The 21516-nt window shown below is 71.1% G+C and overlaps 3 protein-coding genes across 9 annotated transcripts; 2 read left to right on the forward strand and 1 right to left on the reverse strand.

The window, feature by feature from the left end:
• Positions 1 to 207: 207 nt before the first annotated feature.
• Positions 208 to 3936, reverse strand: CNN1 (calponin 1). Its single transcript, XM_082334051.1, has 7 exons — positions 3662 to 3936; positions 2443 to 2564; positions 2081 to 2147; positions 1822 to 1959; positions 1396 to 1506; positions 993 to 1139; positions 208 to 615 (listed from the first exon to the last, which is right to left on the reverse strand). Exons 1-7 carry the CDS (start codon positions 3722 to 3724, stop codon positions 388 to 390), a joined length of 876 nt encoding a protein of 291 aa, XP_082190177.1. The 5' UTR covers positions 3725 to 3936; the 3' UTR covers positions 208 to 387.
• Positions 3937 to 5291: 1355 nt separating this feature from the next.
• On the forward strand, positions 5292 to 15183 carry ZNF653 (zinc finger protein 653). 7 transcript variants are annotated; one of them, XM_082334184.1, is made up of 15 exons: positions 5292 to 5453; positions 5619 to 6030; positions 6145 to 6368; positions 6753 to 6810; positions 7078 to 7226; positions 7518 to 7620; positions 7693 to 8620; positions 8793 to 8836; positions 9226 to 9441; positions 9700 to 10104; positions 10299 to 10476; positions 11012 to 11129; positions 11212 to 11326; positions 11409 to 11508; positions 15065 to 15183. In XM_082334184.1, exons 1-15 carry the CDS (start codon positions 5391 to 5393, stop codon positions 15069 to 15071), a joined length of 3120 nt encoding a protein of 1039 aa, XP_082190310.1. In that variant the 5' UTR covers positions 5292 to 5390; the 3' UTR covers positions 15072 to 15183. The 7 variants fall into 7 exon arrangements, with proteins under 7 accessions (XP_082190310.1, XP_082190309.1, XP_082190306.1 ...); XM_082334183.1 differs by having other exon boundaries at positions 15062 to 15165; XM_082334180.1 differs by lacking the exon at positions 15065 to 15183 and adding an exon at positions 11717 to 12282.
• On the forward strand, positions 15159 to 20143 carry ELAVL3 (ELAV like RNA binding protein 3). Its single transcript, XM_082334187.1, has 6 exons — positions 15159 to 15347; positions 15988 to 16091; positions 16350 to 16503; positions 16775 to 16991; positions 17191 to 17229; positions 17395 to 20143. Exons 1-6 carry the CDS (start codon positions 15266 to 15268, stop codon positions 17717 to 17719), a joined length of 921 nt encoding a protein of 306 aa, XP_082190313.1. The 5' UTR covers positions 15159 to 15265; the 3' UTR covers positions 17720 to 20143.
• Positions 20144 to 21516: the final 1373 nt, after the last annotated feature.

Below are 21516 nucleotides of genomic sequence, written 5' to 3' on the forward strand. Positions count from 1 at the left end.
GTCCCCGTGTGCCTCGGTGTCCCCCCATCCCTGTCCCATCTCCATGCCTTGTTGCCCCCCACCTCGTTCTGTCCCTCTCCGCTTTGTGTCCCCCCAGCCCCGTGCCTCACTGTCCCCCCGTGCCTCGTTGTCCCCTGCCTTGCCGTTGTGCCTCATTGTCCCCCATGCTGGCGCCTGCAGAGGCGGCAGGTTTGCGTGTGGGTTTTATTGTGCCTCAGTGGCTTCACACGGGGGGGGCGGCGGTGGGGCCAGGCCCCCCGGCCAAGCCCCCCCGGGCCGAGCCCCCCGGCCGAGCCAGCCCTGCAGGGCCGGGGGCGCGGTGAGGCCGGTGCGGTGCAGCCCTGCGCGGGGCAGGGTGGTGCGGTGCAAGCAGCCACGGGCCGGCAGCTACTGGGAGTTGTAGAGGCCGTCGAGGCCGTCCTCGCCCAGCAGCTCGGGGCCGCCGCAGTACTTGGGGTCGTAGACCTGCCGCGGCAGCCCGTACACTGTCATGCCCTGCTGCGAGGCGCCCTTGTTGCTGCCCATCTGCAGCCCGATGGTCATCGTGTCGCAGTGCTCCATGCCCAGCGCCGGCTCGAAGATCTGCCGCTTCGTCCCCGGTGCTGTCATCCCCGCCTGGACAAGGGCAGCGCTGGGGGCGTCGGCCTTCGGCCCCCCCATGGGGACTGGGGGGACCCCAGAGGGTCCCTCGGCCTCCTCAGGGGACCACACCTCGGGATGTTGGGGGCCCTGGGGACGCCCCCGTCCTCCCCCCACTGCCCATGGGGTCTCCCTGACCCCCTCCCTCCCTCCAGTGCCACGTCCCCAGGTCCCTTCACCTGGCTGACCCGGGACACTGGGGTCCCCTGGGGCACAGCAGTGTCCCTGTGTCCCCATACCTGGCTGGCCCAAGGCAGTGGAGTCCCCGCAGGGATGGCAGTGTCTGCGTTCCCCCCTGCCCCCCTGGCTGGCACCCTTGATGCCCCTGGGGACAGCGCTCCCCCCGTCCCCACCTGGCTGGCACCCTTGTTGGTGCCCATCTGGAGGCTGATGGTGGCCTGGTCCAGGGGCTGGTCCGTCCCCAGCTTGGGATCGTAGAGGTGCCGCCGTGTCCCGTACGCCGTCATGCCCTGCTGGCTGGCGAACTTGTTGGTGCCCATCTGGGGATGGGGGAGAGGGGGTCACAGGCAGGGACAGGGACGGTGTCCCCGATGACGCTGACTGGCCCCAAGACACTGGGACCGCTCCCCCTGCCCCAGTCCGCAGCTGAAGCCCGTGTCCCCAGGAGACCCCCCAGGGACCCCTGGGCACCCCATGTGCCCCAACGTCCCCCAGAATCCCCATGCACCCCGGCGTCTCCCTGTGCTCCCCCATGCCCTTGTGCCCCCCCCTCCCGCCCATGTGTCCCTGTGGCACCTGGAGGCCGATGATGTTCCTGCCCTCACGGAGCTTCTCGGGGTGAAAGCGCCGCTGCTGCTTCTCCGCGTACTTCACCCCCAAACCCACGTTGTTCCCCTTTGTCTTGGCCTGCGTGAGACCCTGGGGCTCAGGGCGTGGACAGGACCTCGCCCCACCAGAGCCCCCAGACCCACATTATCCCCTGAGACAGCCCCAAAACTCCCCCGGGCCCCCTGAGACCCCAAATACCCCCCCAGGGCTTCCCCGAGCCCCCGGCTTTGCCCCATTTGGCCCCACCTCCCAGCAGGTGAGGGCAATGGGGGAGGACTGGACCTGCGTGCAGTTGGTGTCCTCCCAGGGGACGTAGGGAGCCCCCGGCACCCCGCAGTCGCTCCCCAAGGACCCCCCAGGACCCCGGGCCCCGTCCCGCCCCAGCGGGGTCACCTGGCTGGCGAGGGCGATGAGGGTGGACTGGACCTGCGTGTGGTTGGTGTTCTCGAAGAGGTCATTGGCCTCGAAGATGTCGTGGGGCTTCACCCCGTAGCGCGTGATGGCCCGCAGGAAGTTCCCGATGTTCTCCAGCTGCACACAGGTCAGCTCAGAGCCCGGACCCCCGGCCCATCCACGGGACCCTGACCCCCGCAGACCCCAAGTAGCCCCGCAGGCCCCCCAGGCCCCGACCCCCCGTTCGGGGCCCCCTCACCTTGTGCCAGTTCTGGACGGGTTCATTCACCTTCTGCACGGAGCCGGGCTGCAGCTTGTTGATGAGCCTGGGGGGCAGGGGGCCGAGGTCAGGGTCAGGGCAGGGGTCAAGGGCAGGGTCAGAGCAGGGGTCAGCCCTCACTGGTCAGGGTCAGCCCTGACTCAGGTGAGGTCAGCGAGGGGATGAGGGATGGGGTCAAGCTGAAGGTCTGGGGTCAAGATTGGGCTGAGTTCCTGGAGGATGACCCCAGACTCGAGCTGGGGTCAGGGGCTGGGGTGGGCCATGCTCCCAAAGCACAGCCCGGTCCCCGAGCCAGGGCCGGGGTTGGGGTCAGGGTTCTGGTCATCGGTCAGGGGTCATACTCGCAGAGGATGACGCCGTCCTTGAGGCCGTCCATGAAGCTGTCCCCAATGCGGCGGCCGGTGGTCCCCTCGATCCAGGCGCGCAGCTCCCGCTCCCGCTGCGGGTCGTACTTCTGCGCCAGCTGGGGACGGGGAACACCGTCAGCGGGACATGGGGACATGGGGGACACAGGGACACCGTCAGCGGGACATGGGGACACGGGGGACATGGGGGACACAGGGACACCGTCAGCGGGACATGGGCACACGGGGGACATGGGGGACATGGGGACACAGGGGACACAGGGACACCATCAGCAGGACATGGGGACGCGGGGGACATGGGGGATACAGGGACACCATCAGCGGGACATGGGGACACGGGGGACATGGGGGACACAGGGACACCGTCAGCGGGACATGGCGGGCACCGTCAGGGGGACGCTGTCAGATGGGAGGACACAGGAGGGGACGGGCGTCTGAGCGGGGGGACACGGGGGGTCAGGCCGGGGGTGACACCAGCTGAGCCCCCGCCCCGGCCCCCGCCGTTGGGGGGGGGGGGGGCAGAGCAGCTCGGGACAGCCGGGTCCCCGGGTGCTGGGGGGGCAGGGGGGCGGCGGGGGCATCCATCCCCGCGAAGCAGGGAGGACCCGGGCCCCCCACCCGCCCCGCCCCCGAGGACCCGGCCGCCCGGGCCCGCCGAACCTTTGCCCATATATAGCCCCGGGCCGCGGCCGCCCGCCCGCCGCGCTCCGACGCCTTATAAGGGTGCGCGGCGGGGCCGGGGGCGGCGGGGCCCCCCCGGGCCACCCAGGGCCCCCCGGGTTAACCCTTCCCGCGCCGCTCCCCGCAGGCGGCGGCGGCCGGAGGGATGGGGCGCCTCCCCCGCCCCGCGGGGCGTCTGCGGGGGGGAAACTGAGGCACGGCCGGGGGGGACCCGGGCGTCCGGGTGCCGCTCCCCTCCCCCCCCCCCGCCCCCCCCTCCCCGGGCACGGCGGGGACCCGGGGGTCCGGGCGCCCGTCGCCTCCCCGCCCGCGGAGGGGACCCGGGCGCCCGGGCTCCCCCGCCCGGGGCAGCACCAGGGACAGCGCCGGGTCCTGCCCCCGCCCCCCGCCCGCTCCGGTCCAGCCGGGCCCTGCCCCCCGCCCCCGGTCCGGTCCGGCCGGGTCCGGTCCCCCGCCCGGGTGGGGTCGGTCCTGCCCGGTTCGGTTCGGTTCGGTTCGGCCCGGTTCCGCCCACCTTATTCTTCACCTCGGCCGACAGCCCGTAGGCCGGCCCGCGGTTGAAGTGCGCGTTGGACATGGGCTCGGTGCCGGAGGGTCCCGGTGGGTCGCGTCGGGTCGGGTCGATTCGCGCCGGTCCGGGTCTGTCCCGGTTCGGCTCGGACGGGTCCGGCTCGGCTCGGCTCGGCTCGGCTCGGCTCGGCTCGGCCCGGCTCGGCTCGGGTCGGTCCCGTCGGGTCGGGTCGGTTCTTCCCGGGTCGCTCGTCCCGGTCCCGACCCGGCGCCGCCGCCACTTTTAAAAGTCGGCGGAGGGCGCGGAGCCCCCCCGGGCCGGGGCCGCCGCCAGCCAATCCCACTCCACTCGCCGCGCTGACGTCACCGCGGGGCGGGTGGTGGCGTCATTTTTTCCACATTTAGCGGGGGGATCCCGGGGGGGCGGGGGAGCCCCGGGCCGCCCCCCCCCCCCGCCCCTCAGCCCCCCTCCCCCCTTCATCCCTTGCCCATCCTCCATCCTCCCCCATCTCCCGCCCGTCCCCCTACCCCCTCCATCCCCCCCGTCCCTCCGTCCATCCCTCCTGTCCCTCTGTCCATTTCTCCTGTCCCTCTGTCCATCCCTCCTGTCCCTCCGTCCATCCCTCCTGTCCCTCCGTCCATGCCTCCTTCTGTCCATCCCTCCTTCTGTCCATCCCTCCTTCTGTCCATCCCTCCTGTCCCTCTGTCCGTCCCTCTGTCCGTCCCTCTGTCCATCCCTCCTGTCCCTCCGTCCATCTCTCCTGTCCCTCTGTCGTCCCTCTGTCCATCCCTCCTGTCCCTCCATCCCTCCCTCCCTCTGTCCATGCCTCCTGTCCCTCTGTCCGTCCCTCCGTCCCCCTACTCCCCCGACACCCCCATCCCTCTGTCCGTCCCTCCTGTCCCTCTCTCCTTCCCCCCTCCCCGTGCTGTCCCCCCCCGGACGCCTGGGTCCCTCCGGACACATGGGTGCCCCCCCCGGACGCCGGGGGTCCCCCAGCCCCCGGGGGAGCGGGGGGGCGGGGCGGTCCGGACGCCTGGGTCCTCCCGGTGCCGTCAGCGGATCGGACTCCGCCGGCCCCGGGGGGAGGGACGGTTCGTCACGGGCGGGGAATGCGCCCCCCCCGTCCCCTCCCGGGGCCGCGGCCGGGGGACCCAGGCGCCCGGGGGGGACCCAGGCGCCCGCGCCGCCCCGCGGGGACCCGGCTCGGGGGGGGTCGCTGTCCCGCGGCCTCGGACGGGGCGCTCGGCGGCGAGGCGGGGACCCCGGCGTCCGGGCCGCCCCCCGCCCCCGGCCGAGCTGCTGTTTCCATTTATAGCAGCCGTTGCAGCTCTGACATCACCGCGCCCCGTCTGACATCACCGCGAGCCCCAGGCTCTGACGTCACCCAGCTGTGCCCAAGGCCACCGCTGTCCCCAGGCCCGACATCATCGCGCATCCCCGGCTCTGATACCATCGCGTAACCCCGGCTCTGAACTCATCCGTGGGGTCCGCTCTGACGTCACGGGGAACCCCTTCGAGCCCCGCCCCCCCCGCGTCGCCAATCACCGCCCGGGCCCTGCCCCCAGGCGAGGAGCGCGCGGGGATTGGCTGCGCCGCCGGCCCCGCCCCGTGACCCGGAAGCGCTGGCCGGCGGGGTCGGCGGCGCATGGCGGCGCCCAGCGGCGCGACCCCGCGGGGGGGCCCCGGTGTCGGACCGTGACCTCCGCGCCGCCCGCGCCCACCCCGCGGAGCCATGAGGCTGCACTGGGCCCGTGCGCTGCCCCGGGGGCTCTGGGGGGGCCGGGGAGCCCCGCAGGTGCGGGGGGGGGCCGGGGAGCGGCAGGAGATGGCGGGGCGCGGGGGGGCGCGGGGCCGGGGCAGGGGACACGGCGGGCGCGGGGGCGCACGGCGGGTGCCTCGGCCGGGTGGCAGCACGGGGAGCCCAGACCCCCCCCAGCCTCGCCCCCCTTCTCCCTCCCAGGTCGCTCGGAGCGTGTCCCGGCGCAGCAGCCGCCCAGCGGGGGACCCGGCGGGGCAGGCCTCGGGGGACGCCTCGGGGGGCGCCTCGGGGGGCGCCTCGGGGACCCCGGCGTGGCGCAGCACCCCCCGCGGGGCGCAGGACACGGGCCGGGGCCCCGCGGCCTTCGCGGCGGCGCTGGCAGCGCTGGAGCAGGCGCCCGGGCGGCGCGTGGGGCGGCTGGAGCTGGTGGCGGCGGCGCTGGCGGCGATGCCGGCGCTGGGGGTGGCGCGGGAGCGGGAGGCCTACCACCGCCTGCTGCGCCTGCTGCCCCGTGGGCCCTGGGTGCCCCGCGGGCCCATCCAGCGCATGCTGGCCCCCTTCCCCCAGCAGCAGGAGTGCGGCCTCCAGATCCTGGAGCAGATGGAGCGATACGGTGGGTGCGGGCAGGGGGCCTGGGTCCCCCGGGGAGGGGGTGCCTGATTCCTTGGGGAGGGAGCCCAGGTGCCTGGGTCCGCACGCCCACCTGGACACCTTGGTCCCCGTGCAGGCGTGATGCCGGATGCGGAGACGCGGTTCCTGCTCCTGGGGATCTTCGGGCCCCGCAGCCGCCCCGTGCGCAAGTGCCAGCGGCTGCTGTACTGGCTGCCGCGGCTGCGCCACGTGGACCCCCACCCCCTGCCCCCCTGCCTGCCCCCCCCCGGCCTGGCTGCCGCCCACCTGGGCCTGCGCCGTATCGCCAACGACCCCGACGCCCGCATCACTGTGTACCAGGTGGGACACGGGGACAGACACAGGGATGGGGGACACACCAGGGGACATGAGAACGGGGGACGTGGGGATGGGGATGGTGGGGGATACAGGGGGGATGCAGGGATGGGCAGACAGGGGGCGGGGGACCAGCGTCACTGTCTGTCAGGTGGGGTGGGACGGGGCCGGGGGGACGGGGACAGGGAACCCACCTCACCGTCAGCTGAGTGGGACACGGGGACGCGGAGCTGGGGCAGGAGACATGAGGATGGGGGTGCAGAAGTGGCCCCTCTGTTACTGTGGCCGGGTGGCTGGCTGGGCCCCTCTTGGGGACACTGTGCCCCAGTGAGGCCCTGATGTCCCTGGGTCATTAAGGGGTGGCTGGTGACAACTGTCTCCCTCCTGCAGCGGCCAGTGCCAGATGAGGGGTACGACGACGAGGGCTCTGTCCAGCCCTACATTGTCGGTGAGCGCCAGGGGACCGAGGGGCACCTGGGTGTCAGGGGAGGCATGTGGGCATCTTGAGGGGGGCAGGTGGCTGGGGCAGGGACCCATGTGTTTGGGGGATGCCAGCATGCGGGGGGACCCAGTGTGTGGGCTTGGGGACCCAGGCATTCGGGGGAACCTGGTGTGGAGGGAGCCCCCGGTGTTGGGTCCCCCGTGTTGGGGTCCCTTGTTGCGGGGGTTTGTGGTCCCCAGTGCCGGTGTGGGGTCCCCAGCTCCCCTTCTGCAGGCGCCCAGAGCCCGGAGCAGCAGGCGCTGCTGGCTCGGCATGGACCGGATCAGCCCGTCTTCGTGGAGGGGCCGTTCCCTCTCTGGCTGCGCAGCACCCGCCTGTGCTACTACGTGTTGCGGGGGGACCCCCTGCCCCCCGACCTGCGGGTGAGCCTGATGGACCCCGGGGCTTGGGAGGGGACGGGACAAAACCTCCTGTTGGGACGAGATGAAAGGGGAGGGGGCCTCTGTGGCCCTGGAGGGGGTGGGATGGGCTACCCATGGCCACAGAGGGGTTCCCCTGGCCCAGGACAGGAGGGGATGGGACCCCTATGGCCCAGGATGGGTGGGAGGGGACGGGACTCCCATGTCCCAAGGCGAGAGGGGACCCCTATGGCCCCGGAGAGGAGGGGATCTGTGGCCCAGGACAGGTAGGAGGGGACCCCCTGCCCCCACCAGGAGGATCCCCCAGACCCCGAGCGCAGCCTGTACTACCCCCTGCACCTCGACCTGGACCTGGAGCGTGGCCCCTGGGACGACGACGACTTTGATGTGGACGAGGGTAAGGTGGGGGGACAGGGGCAGGGGCGAGGGGTCCCCCCCCGTGCCGTCCCCCTGACCCCGTCCCCCGCAGTGGAGGAGGGCCCCGTCTTCGCGCTCTGCATGGCGGGGGGCGGGCGACCGGCGCACGCTGGGCAAGTGGATCGCGGGGCTGCAGGAGGCGAACCCTGTCCTGGGGCGCACCCCCGTCGTCTTCCGCCTGGGGAACGGGGAACCCCCGGCTGGCGCCCCCGGGGGTCCCCCTGCGCCCCGCCTGGAGGCGGTCCCCTCCCCGCCCGCGGTGCTGGAGCCCCCCGACCCGCCGCGGGGGCGCGGGCACGGCACCGGGGGCGATGCCACCGGCCCCGGGAGCGGCGGGGGGCCGGGCGCCTCCCCCGCAGCGCCGGGGGAATAAAGGCAGTGTCGCCGACGGAAGGGGGTGTCGTGTGTCGCGGTCCCGGGGGCGGCGGGCGGCGGGGCCGGGCGGGCGGGGCTCCGCGCATGCGTGCTGGGCGCCCGGGCGCCGGCCGGGCAGAGCCTGGCGGAAGCGCGCGCGCATGTGTGGTGGGCGCCGCCCTCCTGCCGGGCATGCGCACTGCGCGGCGCCGCGCCTTCCTTCGCGAAAAACGGCGCGAGCGGGGCCGGAAGCGGCGGTGGCGTCATCGGCGGCGCGCCGCGGCGCGGGGCGGCGGACCCGGCATGAGCGCGGCCGAGCGGGGCCCGGGCCCAGGCGCGGGGGGCGGTGGCGGAGCCGGCCCCGGGCCCGGGCCCGGTCCCGGGGGCGGCCCCGCGGCGGAGCCGGGTGGCGTCGGGCGGAAGGCGCGGGGGCGGCCGCGGCTGACGGAGTCGGACCGGGCGCGGCGGCGACTGGAGTCGCGGAAGAAGTACGACGTGCGGCGGGTGTACCTGGGCGAGGCGCACGGGCCCTGGGTCGACCTGCGCCGCCGCAGCGGCTGGAGCGATGCCAAGCTGGCGGCCTACCTGCTGGGGCTGGAGCGGGGGCAGCGCGCCGGGCGGCGCGGGTGAGCGGGGCTGAAGAGCCGGGGGGCTCGGAGGGACCGGGGGCGAAGCGGAGCTCGGGGGGACCGGGAGGCTCGGGTGCCCCTTCCCCTCCTGCAGCTCTCGGGCGGACGGACCCCCCAGCGGGGAGAGGCGCCCCTCTTTGTCCCCAGGCCACCGCTCCTCTCTCCGCAGGAAGCTGTGGGAGCAGATTCCTAAAAAGCCCAAACGAAAGAAAAGTGAGTGCTGGGGGGGCCGGGCGGGGGCTGCCCTTGCCCGTGGGGGCTGGAGTGTGAGTGGGGGCACCCCGGGCCAGGGCGTGCTGGGGGAGCTCAGACAGGGGCTGGGAGTCCTGGGGCTGCTGGGGGTGCAGGCAGGGGCTGGGGGGATGATGGGGGAGAGGGCTGGGGGCTGGAGGTGCTGCAGGGGGGTTGGGCAGGGCCTGGGGCCCCTGCAGGTGCTGTGGAAGTCGGTCAGGGGGGTGCCGGGGGCCAGGCAGGATTTGGGGGGTGATGGGGGATAGGGCTGGGGCTGGAGGTGCAGAGGGGGGGTGGGTAGGGTAGGGCAGGGGCTGGGGCGGTCGTGGGGTCGGGCAGGGGGTGCCAGGCTGCCAGCAGCCCTCCCCCAGGGCGGCGGCGCAATGTGAACTGCTTGCGGCATGCGGTGATTTGGTACGAGGACCACCGGCAGCGCTGCCCCTACGAGCCACGGCTGGCGGAGCTGGACCCCTCCGTGGGGCTCTACACCACGGCCGTCTGGCAGTGCGAGCGTGGGCACCGCTACTTCCAGGACTTGCGCTCGCCTCTGCGGCCTCTCAGCGACTCCGACGGGGACAGTGACGACGGTGCGCGGGGGGGCAGGGGGGGCTACAGCCCCCCGGGGAGGGGGTCGGGGGGGGCACCCAGCTGGGTAGTGGGGATGTAGGTGTGGGGCCCAGGGGCGGTTTGGGGGACCTGACTGCATCTTCTGGGGGCCTGGCCTGTGGGTGGGGGGCCCAGGGGACTCCTTTGGGGCTTGGAGGGAGGTTGGGGGGGGGGGGTACTCCTTTGGGGCTCAGGGTGGGTTCCTTTGGGGGCTCCCCTTGATCTTCTCTCTCCTGCAGCAGCAGCTCCTGGCAGCTCCTCCTCCTCCTCAGGAGGCTGCAGCTCAGGCTCGGAGGCGACGCCAGGGGGGGCCCCATCAGCGCCAGGGGGGGTGGCGGTGGCCCCCCCCGCGGGTCCGGGTCCCCCTGAGGGCGCTGCGGAGGGGCGGGGGGCAGCACTGGAGGCTGTGGTCTGCGTGCCACTGCCGCTGCCTCTGCGGCTGGGCGCGGGGCGGGGGGCGCTGGCCGAGGGGGGGCCCCCCACCCTGCTGCAGGGGCCCCCCCTCCTCATCCTGGCCAGCCCCGGCTATGATGCGCTGGGGGGGCTGCAGCTGGACGTGGCGGGGGACGAGGTGCCCTGTGCTCTGCTGGAGGGGGGGGGTGCCTTCCCCCCACCCCCCCCGGACCCCCACCTGCCTAAGACAGGTATGGGAGAGCAGGGGTCATGGGGATGAGGGGGATTGGGGTGCTGGGACCTCAGGTGACGGGGGGGGTTGAAGTGCTGGGGGGGTCAGAGGGGATAGGGGTTAGGGGTGAGGGGGGTGAGATCGGAGGAGATCGGGGTGCTGGGGGGGATCGGGGGCCGGGGGGTGGTAGTGCCTCACTCGCCCCGCTGATAGCAGAGGAGGATGAGATGCTGGAGCTGAAGCAGGAGGAGGTGCCTCTCCCTGCCGCCGAGCTCCCCCCACAGCCCCCTCCGGACCCGCCCCAAGAGCCCCCCCCGCCCCCCCCGGCTGAGGACGCCGACAGTGGCGACGTATCGGCCATCATCTACGAGATCCCCAAAGAGCCCGAGAGGTTGGGGGGCAGGGGTTGGGGGTCACTTGGGTACCTGGGGGCCTAAGGGTGGTCAGGTTGGGGGGGCTTGGGAGGGGTGATGGAGTTTGGGGTGTCCCTGGGGGCTCAGGGCACGTGTGAGGATTTGTGGGGGTCACTACAAGGTTTCCTGAGTTTCTGAGGACGTGAAGAGAGGGGTCAGGGCTGGGGAGGGCCTGAGGAATCACAAGGGGTTCAGGGACTGGGGGGCGCTGCAGGAGTTGGCTTTTTTTTAGGGTTGAGGGAGATCTTAGGGTTATGGAGGGGTCCTTGGGGAGGCTCTGGGGCCTTTGGAGGGGTAGGGGCTTTTCGGGGGGGCAGTGGCCTGGGACAGTTCCCCACAGCACCTGGAGTCTTCTTCGGGGGTACTCTTGGGGCAGAGGACCTATTCAGGGATTAGGAGTTCTTAAGCACGTCAAGGGGTGTTGGACAAGGCCCCCGCATGCCTGGCCCCCCCCGTGTTGTGGGCTCTGTGGGGGGCTCACCCCAGGCTGTGCTGTTGCCCCTCCCTGCGCAGGCGGCGGCGGAGCAGGCGGGGCCGTGCTCCCCACCCTGACCCCGAGGGGCTCCCGGAGCCGATCGCCTGCCCCTACGCGGGCTGCGGGCAGGTCTACGTCGCTCTCAGCAGCTTCCAGGTGCGGACCCCCTGGGGCCACCCCGCTCCCCCTGTGCCCTCTGGGGTCCATTGGGGACCCCCTTACCTCTCCAACTCCCCAGAACCACGTCAACCTGGTGCACCGCAAGGGCAGGACCCAGCAGTGCCCCCAGCCTGGCTGCGGGAAGAGGTTTTACCTGGCCAACCACCTGCGCCGGCACATGGTCATCCACTCTGGTGAGCCCCCCGTGTCCCCCCCCCCGCATCCCCCCGCGTACCCCCCACGTCCCCCAACGTCCCCCCATGTTTCCCTCCCCAGGCGTGCGGGAGTTCACTTGTGAGACCTGCGGGAAGTCCTTCAAGCGCAAGAACCACCTGGAGGTGCACAGGCGGACGCACACCGGGGAGACCCCCCTGCAGTGAGTGATGGGGGGGCGCTGGGGACACCCCCTGCGGGGAGTGTTGAGGGGGGGATACCACCTTGCTGGTGGTCAGTGATATTGTAGGGTTACGGTTGCATTGAGTGACACGGGGAGGGGACCCCACTCCCTCTGACCCCCCCCCTTCTGCCCACCCCCTCAAAGCGTGATGTCTGCAGGTGTCCTTCACCCCCCCTTGCCCCCCCAGGTGTGAGATCTGCGGGTACCGCTGCCGCCAGCGTGCCTCCCTGACGTGGCACATGAGGCGCCACGGGGGGCCAGGGCTGCGCCCCTTCCCCTGCGAGCGCTGCGGGAGGCGCTTCGAGCGCCCCGAGGGCCTCAAGTTCCACGCGCTCAAGAGCCACCCCGAGCCCCGCGGAACCTAGGGGCCCCCCTGCCCACCGGGTCGCCCTGGCCCCCCCAGGGCTCCCTCGTGGCACGCGGAGGTGGGGAAGTACCCCCCGGGGGTCCCGACCCCCACCACGGGGCACCCCGGGCTCCGCGCACCTGGTGGAGCCCCTCACTCCCCGAGCTGCCCCGGGCACCCACGCCTGCCCCCAGCACCGGGGAACCCTGACACCCCCAGGGTCCCCCCATTGCCCTGGGTCCCCCCTCACCCTTTATTTATTTCCTCTCCGTTGTCGTTCCCCCTCCCCCCCCCGGGGCAACTGGGTCTCGGGGGGAAGGGGGTAGTGGGGACCCTGGTTTTGCCTTGGGAGGGGGGACCCGCCCCCCCAGGGCCCCCCAGCGCCCCCAGTTCCATTAAAGCGATGGCTTTTACGTGCTGCCTCCCGCTCTCTGCCTGGGAGCCTCAGCGTGAGGTGGGGGGGCCCGGGGGCGGGGGGCGATGGTGGCACGGGGAGGGGCAGGGGGCTCCGGGCCCCGGGGGGGGGGGGGGGGGGGGGGGCCACACCTCGCGGGACGCCCCCCGACCCCCGCCGCGGCCTCGGAGCTGTCCCCGGTGCTGAACCGGCGGCGGCTCCGCCCGGTCGGGGGGGGGCCGCGGCGGGGTCTTCATCGCGCCTCCCCCCGCCCGCCCCCTCCTCCTTCATCACCTCGCTGCCCTTCCTCCTCCTCCCCCTCCTCCTCCTTCCCCCCCCCTCCTCCTCCTCCTTCATCACCCCGCTCTCCTTCCTCCTTCCCCCCCATCCTCCTCCTCCTTCATCACCCTCCTTCTCCTCCTTCCCCTCGCCCCCCCCCGCCTCCTGGGTCACGTGGCGGGGCGGGGGGGGCTATAGGCGGTGTCGGGGGGGGGGTCTCGGGGGGCGTCGGGGGGCTCCGCCCGCACGGCAGCCAATGGGCTTCGCCGGGGGGGCGGGCGCGGGCCGTGGGGGGCCGGTCCATTTTGGGGTATCGGGGGGGCCGGGCCGACCCACCTGCGGGCGGGGGGGCGGACGGAGCCATCGCGGAGCGGGGGGGGGGGGCGGGCCGCGCCCACCGCGGCGGTTTGGGGGGGCCCCGCCCCGCGGCCGCCCAAGGACGTTTAAAGGACCGACGGGGCTGCCGCTCGCAGCGCCCGACGCCGCGGCCGAGCCCCCGGGAGCGCCCCCGCCGCGGGGCCCCCCGCAGCCCCCCGAGCCGTGCGGGGGCCCCCCCGAGCAGCGCCCCCCGGCCGCGGCCCCGCGACGATGGTGACGGTAGGAGCGGGGGGAGGGGCCGCGGGGCTTGGGGGGTGTCGTCGGGGGGGGCGCGGCCGGCACCCCCCAGCGTCCTCCGTCTCCCGAAAGCCCCGTCCCGTGCCCCCCCCCCCCCCCCCGGCTCTCGGGCACCCGGCATCCCCCCTTCTCCACGCCCCCCCGCTCCCGTGTCCCCCACCCTCCACCCCCGGCCCCCCCAGCATCCCCGTCCCCATCCCCATCGCCTCCGCGTGTCCCCGTCAGCGTGTGACACGCTTGGGCGGGGACGGGAGCGCCGCGAGAGCTGCGTGCACACGCGTGTGCATGGCATGTCGAGGGCACACGCGTGTGCGTGCAGCGGGGGCACGCGCGCGTCACGCGGCGTGCAGGGCGCGTCGGCCCATGTGGCACCTGCTGCGCTGGGGCGTGGGTGTGCCCCGGGTGCTCGTGCGGGATGTGGGTGTGCAAGGGCGGGTGGGGGCCCCGCCATCCTCTACCCCCCCAGGCCGCCTCCGTTTGGCACCGCGACCGCGCGGAGCCGCTGCCGCAAGCGCACGCGTGCGCGCGGCGTACGGGGGCCCGCACACAGGTGCACACGCGTGTGCCGGTGCACGCGCGCGCGCCTTCACTTCAGCGCGTGGGCGCGGGGACACGTGTGTGCGGGGAGGAGACGCGCGCTCACGCGCGAGGTGCGGACACGCGCAGCCCCGTTCCCGTGCGGAGCGGGTGTGCGTGGCAGAGGCGCGTGTCGCTGCGTTGGGCGTGTGTCCGTGTCCGTGTCCGTGTGCGTGTCCGTGTCTGTGTGTGTGTGTGTGTCTGTGTCCGTGTCAGTGTGTGTGCGTGTCCGTGTGCGTGTCCGTGTGCGTGTCCGTGTCAGTGTGTGTGTGTGTGTCCCCGTGTGTGTCCCCGTGTCCGTGTCCGTGTCAGTGTGTGTGTCCCCGTGTCCGTGTGTCCCCGTGTCCGTGTCCGTGTCAGTGTGTGTGTCCCCGTGTCCGTGTGTCCCCGTGTCCGTGTCCGTGTCCGTGTCAGTGTGTGTGTGTGTCCCCGTGTGTGTGTCCGTGTCCGCGTTGCCCGCAAATCCCATTTTCTCAATCCGATTTGGTGATTTTCTTTTTTTTCTGCTTTCACTTTTCTTGCCGGCCAATTTCGGGGCTGTCGCTGCCCCGCGGGCGGACGGACGGACGGACGGACAGACACCCCCGCCATCTCTCGTGCCCCCCCCCCCCCCTCGCTCCCCCAGCCCTTAAAGGCACAGTGCCCCCCCGAAGGAGCCAGGCGTCCGGCCCCTCCGCCCCGTTCAGCCCCGGGGCAGCTCCCGCAGGCCCGGACGCCCGGGTCCCCGCCCCGCCGGGGGGGCGGGCAGCCCCCGGACGCCCGGGTCCCGCGGCCGTGGCTGGCGGCCCCGGGTGTCCCGTCTCCCGGCGACAAAAGCCCATTGTCCCCGCTATTGTGCGGGGGGGGAGGGGCGGGGGCTCCGCTGCACAATGGGGGATTATCCCCCGGGGGGAGGAGCGCCCCAGACGCCCGAGTCCCCTCCCGCTTTGGGGCGGCGGGGGGTCTGTGGGAGCCCGGACGCCTGGGTCGCCTCCTGCCCTGCTGGGGGGGGTCAGTCTGTGGGGACCCAAGCGCCTGGGCCCCGAAGAGCCCCCTGCCCCCACATCCCCACCCGAGTTGTCCCTGTTCCCCCCCCCCCGATGTTCTCATCCCCGCTGCCGTGTCTTGCTGTCCCCATCCCCGTGTCCACCCGTGGCTCCATTTCTGTGTCATCTCGGTGATGACTCCGTGTCCCCACCGCCTGGGGTTCCCCGTGCCTGTCTCCCCATCCCTGCACTGTCCCCATGCCCCTGGTGTCTCTGTCCCTCCGCTGTCCCCATGTCCCTGTCCCTCCGTTGTCCCCATGATGGAGATGCCCTGGTGACACCCATCCATCCCGTCAGCAGATCCTGAGCACGGTGGAGGCCCAGGCTCCCAGCACCCCAGGGCCATCGGGCTGTGGCCCCGTCCCCATCCCCGTGGCCGTGCCGGTAGTGGCGGTGCCAGGGCCGGGGGTGGCGGCGGCGCTGCCCAATGGGGCCCCTCCAGGCCCCACCACGGCCGACGACAGCAAAACCAACCTGATCGTCAACTACCTGCCCCAGAGCATGAGCCAGGAGGAGCTGCGGAGTCTCTTTGGCAGCCTTGGGGACATCGAGTCCTGCAAGCTCGTCCGCGACAAGGTCACCGGTACGGGACAGGGGAGATGGGACGCAGGGCCACAGGACCTGGGACACGGGTAGATAAGACATGGGGGCATGGGACACGGAGAGACAGGATACGGGGAGATGGGACGCAGGGACAGGGGCAGATGGGACACGGGGATGTGGAACATGGGGAGACTGGACACGGGGAGATGGGACAAGGGACACAGGACACGGGTAGATGGGATACAGGGGCATGGGACGTGGGGAAACAGGACATGGGGACGATGGGGCATGGGGAGATGGGACATGGGGAGACGGAACCTGGAACACGGGCAGATAGGATATGGGGACATGGAGCATGGGGAGACTGGACACGGGATACAGGGAGGTGGGACATGGGGACCCGTGGGGACTGGGACAGGGATGGGTGTGTGGATAGGATCGTGGGGACAGAGACAACTTCAGGAACCTCTCTGGGGACATCAGGTCCTGCAAGCTCGACCACAGGATCCTTGGTACAGGGACGTGGGGACACGTGGGGATGGGGACCCACAGGAACAGAGTTGAAGATGGGATGGAAATGGGCCTTGGAGATGGGGCGGGACAAGGGTGGGACGGGAACCGGGGACGGGACAACTGTGCCTGGTGCTGGGGCCACCCTCGGTGCTGACCCCACGCCCCAGGGCAGAGCCTGGGCTACGGCTTTGTCAACTACGTTGAGGCGGGTGACGCCGACAAGGCCATCAGCACCCTCAACGGCCTCAAGCTGCAGACCAAGACCATCAAGGTGCCAGACGCCAGGGTCCCTCGGGGGGGGTGGGCACCGGGGGATGTGGGGGGGTGGATGCTGAGGTCCCTCAGAGCAAGCAGATGCTGGGGTCCCTGAGGGGGGTGGGCACCAGGGGGTCCCTCTGGGGGTGATGCTAGGGGGATCCTTGGGGGGGGGGGGCAGATGCCTGGGTCCCCTGAGAGGGGGGAGCCCGTGGGTGGAAGGCAGCTCTGGCACCCGGACACCTAGCTCCCCAGGGCTGACCCACCCCCCCAGGTGTCCTATGCCCGGCCCAGCTCGGCCTCCATCCGTGATGCCAACCTCTACGTGAGCGGCCTCCCCAAGGCCATGGGGCAGAAGGAGATGGAGCAGCTCTTCTCCCAGTACGGCCGCATCATCACCTCCCGCATCCTCGTCGACCAGGTCACAGGTGCTCCCGGGTGCCTGAGTCCCCCAGGGGAAGAGGGGCTGCCAAGACGCCTGGGTTCCTAGTAGCGTCTGTGGGGTGGGAGAATGTTTCCCGGATGCCTGGGTCCCATGGGTGGGCAGTGGGGTGTCTGGGAGGGAATTCCTCGGACACGTGGGTCCCATGGGTGTGTCTGTGGGGGGAAATTCCCTGTGGGTGGGTCTGTGGAGGGGGGGGTCCCCGCGGCTGTGCGGCGGAGTCTCAGGGCTCTGTCCCCCGGATGCCCCGCACGCAGGTGTCTCGCGGGGGGTGGGCTTCATCCGCTTCGACAAGCGCGTGGAGGCAGAGGAGGCCGTCCGGGGGCTGCATGGGCAGAAACCGCTGGGTGCCGCCGAGCCCATCACCGTCAAGTTTGCCAACAGCCCGGGCCAGAAGTCGGGGGGGGCCCTGCTCAGCCTCTGCCCCAGTGCCCGCCGCTACGGTGCCCTGCACCACCCGCCCCAGCGATTCCGGTGAGCCCAGCGTGCCCGCGTGCCCCGGGGGTGGGACATCCCTGGGAACAGGGCGTCCCAGGAGATGGGGCCACCACAGAGCGTGGGACATGCCCAGCACCGTGCGAATGCTCCCCAGGGAATGGGGCCACCACAGGGCGTGGGACACCTACGTGGGCACACCCCCGCGTCCCCCCTAATGGCCTCTTGTCCCCTCCAGGCTTGACAATTTGCTGAATGTGGCCTACGGCGTGAAGAGGTAACGGCCCCTCCCCACCCCCCAGCCCCCCCTAGTCCAGCTCTGCACCCCCGGCCCCGCGCAGGGGCTGGGGACCCTGGCAGGAGGGAACCCATGTGTCCTGGGGGGGGAACCCGGCGTCCGGGCGCCCTGACCCCAGGCCAGCCCGCTGTCGCTGCTGCCCAGGTTCTCCCCGCTGGCCATTGAGGCAGTGCCAGGGCTGGCTGGGGTGGGCCTGGGGGCCCCCGGCGCTGGCTGGTGCATCTTCGTCTACAACCTGGCGCCCGAGGCGGATGAGAGCGTCCTCTGGCAGCTCTTTGGGCCCTTCGGTGCTGTCACCAACGTCAAGGTCATCCGCGACTTCGCCACCAACAAGTGCAAGGGCTTCGGCTTCGTCACCATGACCAACTACGAGGAGGCGGCCATGGCCATCGCCAGCCTCAATGGCTACCGCCTGGGTGACCGCGTGCTCCAGGTCTCCTTCAAGACCAGCAAACAGCACAAGGCCTGAGCCCTGCCCCGCTGGGCCCCCGGACTGGGTCCCCTGGCACCACCAGGCCACAGGGATCCCCATGAGCACCAAGGAGACCCTGGAGACCATGGAGAACCCCCCTGGACACCTGGGGACCCCCTCCATGGGCACCAAGGACACCATGGGGACACCTCAAGGATACCCTGGAGACTGTGGGGACCCCCCCCCAGGCACCAAGGACACTGTGGGGACCTCTCCACCCTGGAGACCACGGAGAACTCCCCTGGACAGCTGGAGACCTTGGAGACCCCCCTCCATGGGCACCATGGACACCCTGAGGACTCTCCCAGGTGCCCCAGAGCTCTTGGACGCTGTGGGGGCATGGAGATGCTGGGGGCACCCCTGAAGATCCTCCAGCTCCACCACTCTGGAAGGACAGGAGAACCCCCAGGACACTGAGGACACACTGGGGACCCCCCCAGGCGTCCCGAAAACCCTGGGAATGGTGAAGGAGTCTGGATATGGAGGGGGGGGTCACCTCCAAACCCCCCAGGAATGTCATGGGCATCCCAAAGACCCTGGGGACCCCCCCAGCACCCGGAGATGTTGGGGAACCCCCCCCCCCCCGGGCACTGCAGAGACCCGTGCCCCACCCCCAGCAGCCGGAAGCCGCGGCGACCCCCAGGGAGCCCAGGTACCTCGGGGACCCCCCCCCGGACCCCCAGCACTCCCTGGCGCAGGTGCCAGACCAACATCCCCCCTTTTTTTTCCTCCTCTGGGGAGGTCGTACACCCCCAGACGGGGAGAAGCGGGGTGTCCCGCCCCCGCTTAGGGGGGTTCTGCCCCACCCGGGGTGAGGCTGGGTTGGGTTGGGGGGGCCACAGGGGTCCCCCGGGGGTGCCGTGGGGAGGGAAAGCGTGGGAGCCCCGCCCCCGGTTCCGTGAGACCCCGCCCCCACGACCAAGCCACGCCCCCACCTCCCGGGGCGTATCCCCGCCCAGGACTAGACCCCACCCCCAGCTGGGAGGCCACGCCCCCGCCGCAGCGCCTGCCCGGGGCGGCGCCCTCTGGCGGTGGCCGGACCACTCGGAGCGGCGCCCGGGGTCCGCGGGTTCGAGCCCCGGCTCCGGCCGCTGCCGCGGGGCGGACCCCACCAGTGCACCCGATTCGGCTCATTTTGTCCCCAGGCTGGTGCCAAGCGGGGGCCGTGCCCCCCTCCCCTCCGGTCCAGGAGTCCGGGGGGATGTCTGCTCTCTCTTCTCTTTTTTCCCATTTGTTTCTTTTTTTTGGAGGGGGAAATTTTTGGGGGAGAAAGAACAAACAATAATGAATAATAACAATAACAGTAGCGCTAACAGTAGCGAGGAGAGAGACCGACACAGCAAGCGGTGACTCCTCCGGAGCGACAGACACAAAACCATCTATTTTTGTAAGAGAAGAAAAAAAAAAATTAAAAAAAAAAAAAAATCCCCTGATGTCCCCCCCAAACCGCCCCTCTGGAGGGAAGTTGCAGGGGGTGGGAATCTGTTATGTGCCCCCGCCCCAGTTGCTTGGAGGCAGGGCTGCAGGTCGTGATCCCCAAGCACAGGCACAGCACATTTTCGTGGGGGTCGATGGCACTAAAGTGCCATGAGGTTGAGGCTGCCAGGGTGTCCCGCTGCCCGAGCCTCCAGCACCCCCAAAATGGGGCAGGGGCGGGTCTTGTCCACACTGCCCTGTCCCCCCCCTTCTCCAAATACCCCCAAACGGGCATTTTTTCCCCAACCTCCTCAGCTCGCTGAGGCGGATGCTTTTGCTTGGTCAGTTCTAGCATCCTGGCCAAAGAAAAGGGCAGAAAAGCCCCCGAAACCCCAACCCTCCCAACAGGCTGAGTCCCCTCGTAGCAGCCCCATCCTTATTATTATTATTATTATTATTATTATTATTAATTATTGTTGTTGTTATTATTACTATTGCTATTATTATTTATTTTCTCTTCTCCGTCGGGATAATTTCTTGCTTTTCGGTGGTTTCGGTTCCTATTTGTTTCTGATTCTTCGCTGGCTTTCCCCAGCCCTGGGACCCTCTGCCCCTCCTGGGTCCGGCTTTTTGAGTTGCATCGTGTAGTGCCCGTTTGCAGCTTCTTGTAGTTTTAACTTATTGTTAATGTAAATATTTATTACTCCTCCCGCCTGTGTGTGCGCGCGTCCTTGGGGCAGGCAGGGGACCCAGGTGTCCGGGGCCGCCTCCATCCCCCAAGGTCTGAGCCCCCCGGGGCGGCTCCACCCTGGGGACCCCCGTCCCGGGTGTCCAGGCAGCCCCAGCCCCAGTAGGATGGGTGGGCCGAGGGGACCCCCAGTTCAGTAGCAATAAGAACTGCACCCCGGGGGGCCCCGGCTCGGCCCCCGCCGTTTGTCTGGGGGGACCAAACACGGGGAGAAAGCTCCCCAGCGCCAACAGGGCCCCCCGGGGCAGAGCGGGGCCCCCAGAGGGCACGGGCTCCTGGCCCAACAGGGCCCCCCGGGGCAGAGCGGGGCCCCCAGAGGGCACGGGCTCCTGGCCCCCACCCCCGGACTCGACTCTTTGTACTTTTCATGGCAGAAATAATAAAATATTAAAAAAAAAAAAAAGAAAAATCAGAAGTTGTCGTGCGTGGGGGAGAGGGGGGCGGGCGTGCGCGTGGCCCCGTGTGACGCGACCCCCGCGTGATGTGACACCCCCCCCCCCCGGGCGGCACGGGGCACCCCAGGGACGAGGCCTGGTGGGGGAGCACCGCCCCTCACCGCCCCCCCCGGCCCTCCGAGGGGCGCAAGCGGCTCCCGCCGCGGGCGGCGGCCGGAACCCGGCGCCGGGACCGCGCCCGGCTCCCGGGGCACGGCCCGAGGCGGCGGCGGCGGCTGCCGGCGGCGGTCACGTGGGCCGCGAGGCATGCCGGGAGCTGTAGTCTTCCGGCCCGGGGCGGCCGGGCGGTCACGTGGGCCGCGAGGCACGCCGGGAGGCGGGGGCCGCCTCGGTGGCTGGCGGGCGGGGGGCTCTCCTGCGCCTCGTCCCGCCGCAAGCAGGCGGGCCCCAGCCCTCCGTTCCCCCGCCAAGGGCACCGCGAGGAGACGCCCCCCCGCCCCGGCACTTCCCGACAGCGGCCGGCTGCCCTGGAGTGCGCTTTATCGGCCGTTGATGCGGGCCCTGCAACTGCGATGGACCCTGCGGGCAACGGCTGCCCCTTCTCCTCCGCTCCCAGGGGCCGTGCTGGGGACTTGGTTGTCCGTTCCTCCCCGGGGCGGCTGTTGACTGCGTTTGCCTCCGGTTTGCGTGGGCTCTCTCTGTCTGGCCTCGTTCTCCTGGCGGTGTGGGTGACCGGGGACTGGTGGACACGTACTGGCTTTGGACAGGACCTGCTGCCGATGAAGCTGAAGAGGTTGGGAAAAGGTAAAGCAGCTGGAGCATGAAATCAAAGGGACTGAGCCGGAAGGTGCCTCCAGCCGCAAACAAGAGACAGCCAGTCTTTCTGGGTGAGGAGGGGTCCCTCTGAGCGATCTTCAGCAGACCAAATCACCACCACGCATCGCAGGGCCTGTATGCCTATCCAAAAGCAACGGTACGGCCGTGGGGAGGCTGTGCGCGCGTAGGTATTGCACGAGCTATAAGACACCACTGTGGCCTCTTAGGCGCAGGACAGACGGTCGAGCGACTGGAGCTGGAGAAGAGGAGGGAGAGACAGAGAAAGAAGCATCTGAACTGGAAAATTCTGTGAGCAGTGCTGAAAGCAGGAGCTACGGTGAGTCCCAGGCGCTTGGGGCCATGTCCCACGCCTCTGCATCCTGGTCTGTCCCTGCCCCTCTCTGCATCCCCCAGCGCTC

Source organism: Platalea leucorodia (assembly GCF_965183815.1).
Source record: "Platalea leucorodia genome assembly, chromosome: 29".
Classification (NCBI taxonomy): Eukaryota; Metazoa; Chordata; class Aves; order Pelecaniformes; family Threskiornithidae; genus Platalea; species Platalea leucorodia.

Excerpts from the sequence above, each read along its gene's own strand:
- CNN1 (XM_082334051.1), bottom strand. The coding sequence starts at position 3,724 with ATGTCCAACGCGCACTTCAACCGCGGGCCGGCCTACGGGCTGTCGGCC. Across the intron at positions 2,565-3,661 it reads CGGCCGAGGTGAAGAATAAG|CTGGCGCAGAAGTACGACCC; the intron begins GTGGGCGGAACC and ends CCCCGTCCCCAG. Across the intron at positions 616-992 it reads CCAACAAGGGTGCCAGCCAG|GCGGGGATGACAGCACCGGG; the intron begins GTGGGGACGGGG and ends GCCCTTGTCCAG.
- ZNF653 (XM_082334180.1), top strand. The coding sequence starts at position 5,391 with ATGAGGCTGCACTGGGCCCGTGCGCTGCCCCGGGGGCTCTGGGGGGGC. Across the intron at positions 6,369-6,752 it reads CCCGCATCACTGTGTACCAG|CGGCCAGTGCCAGATGAGGG; the intron begins GTGGGACACGGG and ends TCCCTCCTGCAG. Across the intron at positions 8,837-9,225 it reads AAAGCCCAAACGAAAGAAAA|GGCGGCGGCGCAATGTGAAC; the intron begins GTGAGTGCTGGG and ends GCCCTCCCCCAG.
- ELAVL3 (XM_082334187.1), top strand. The coding sequence starts at position 15,266 with ATGAGCCAGGAGGAGCTGCGGAGTCTCTTTGGCAGCCTTGGGGACATC. Across the intron at positions 15,348-15,987 it reads CGTCCGCGACAAGGTCACCG|GGCAGAGCCTGGGCTACGGC; the intron begins GTACGGGACAGG and ends CCCACGCCCCAG. Across the intron at positions 16,092-16,349 it reads TGCAGACCAAGACCATCAAG|GTGTCCTATGCCCGGCCCAG; the intron begins GTGCCAGACGCC and ends CCACCCCCCCAG.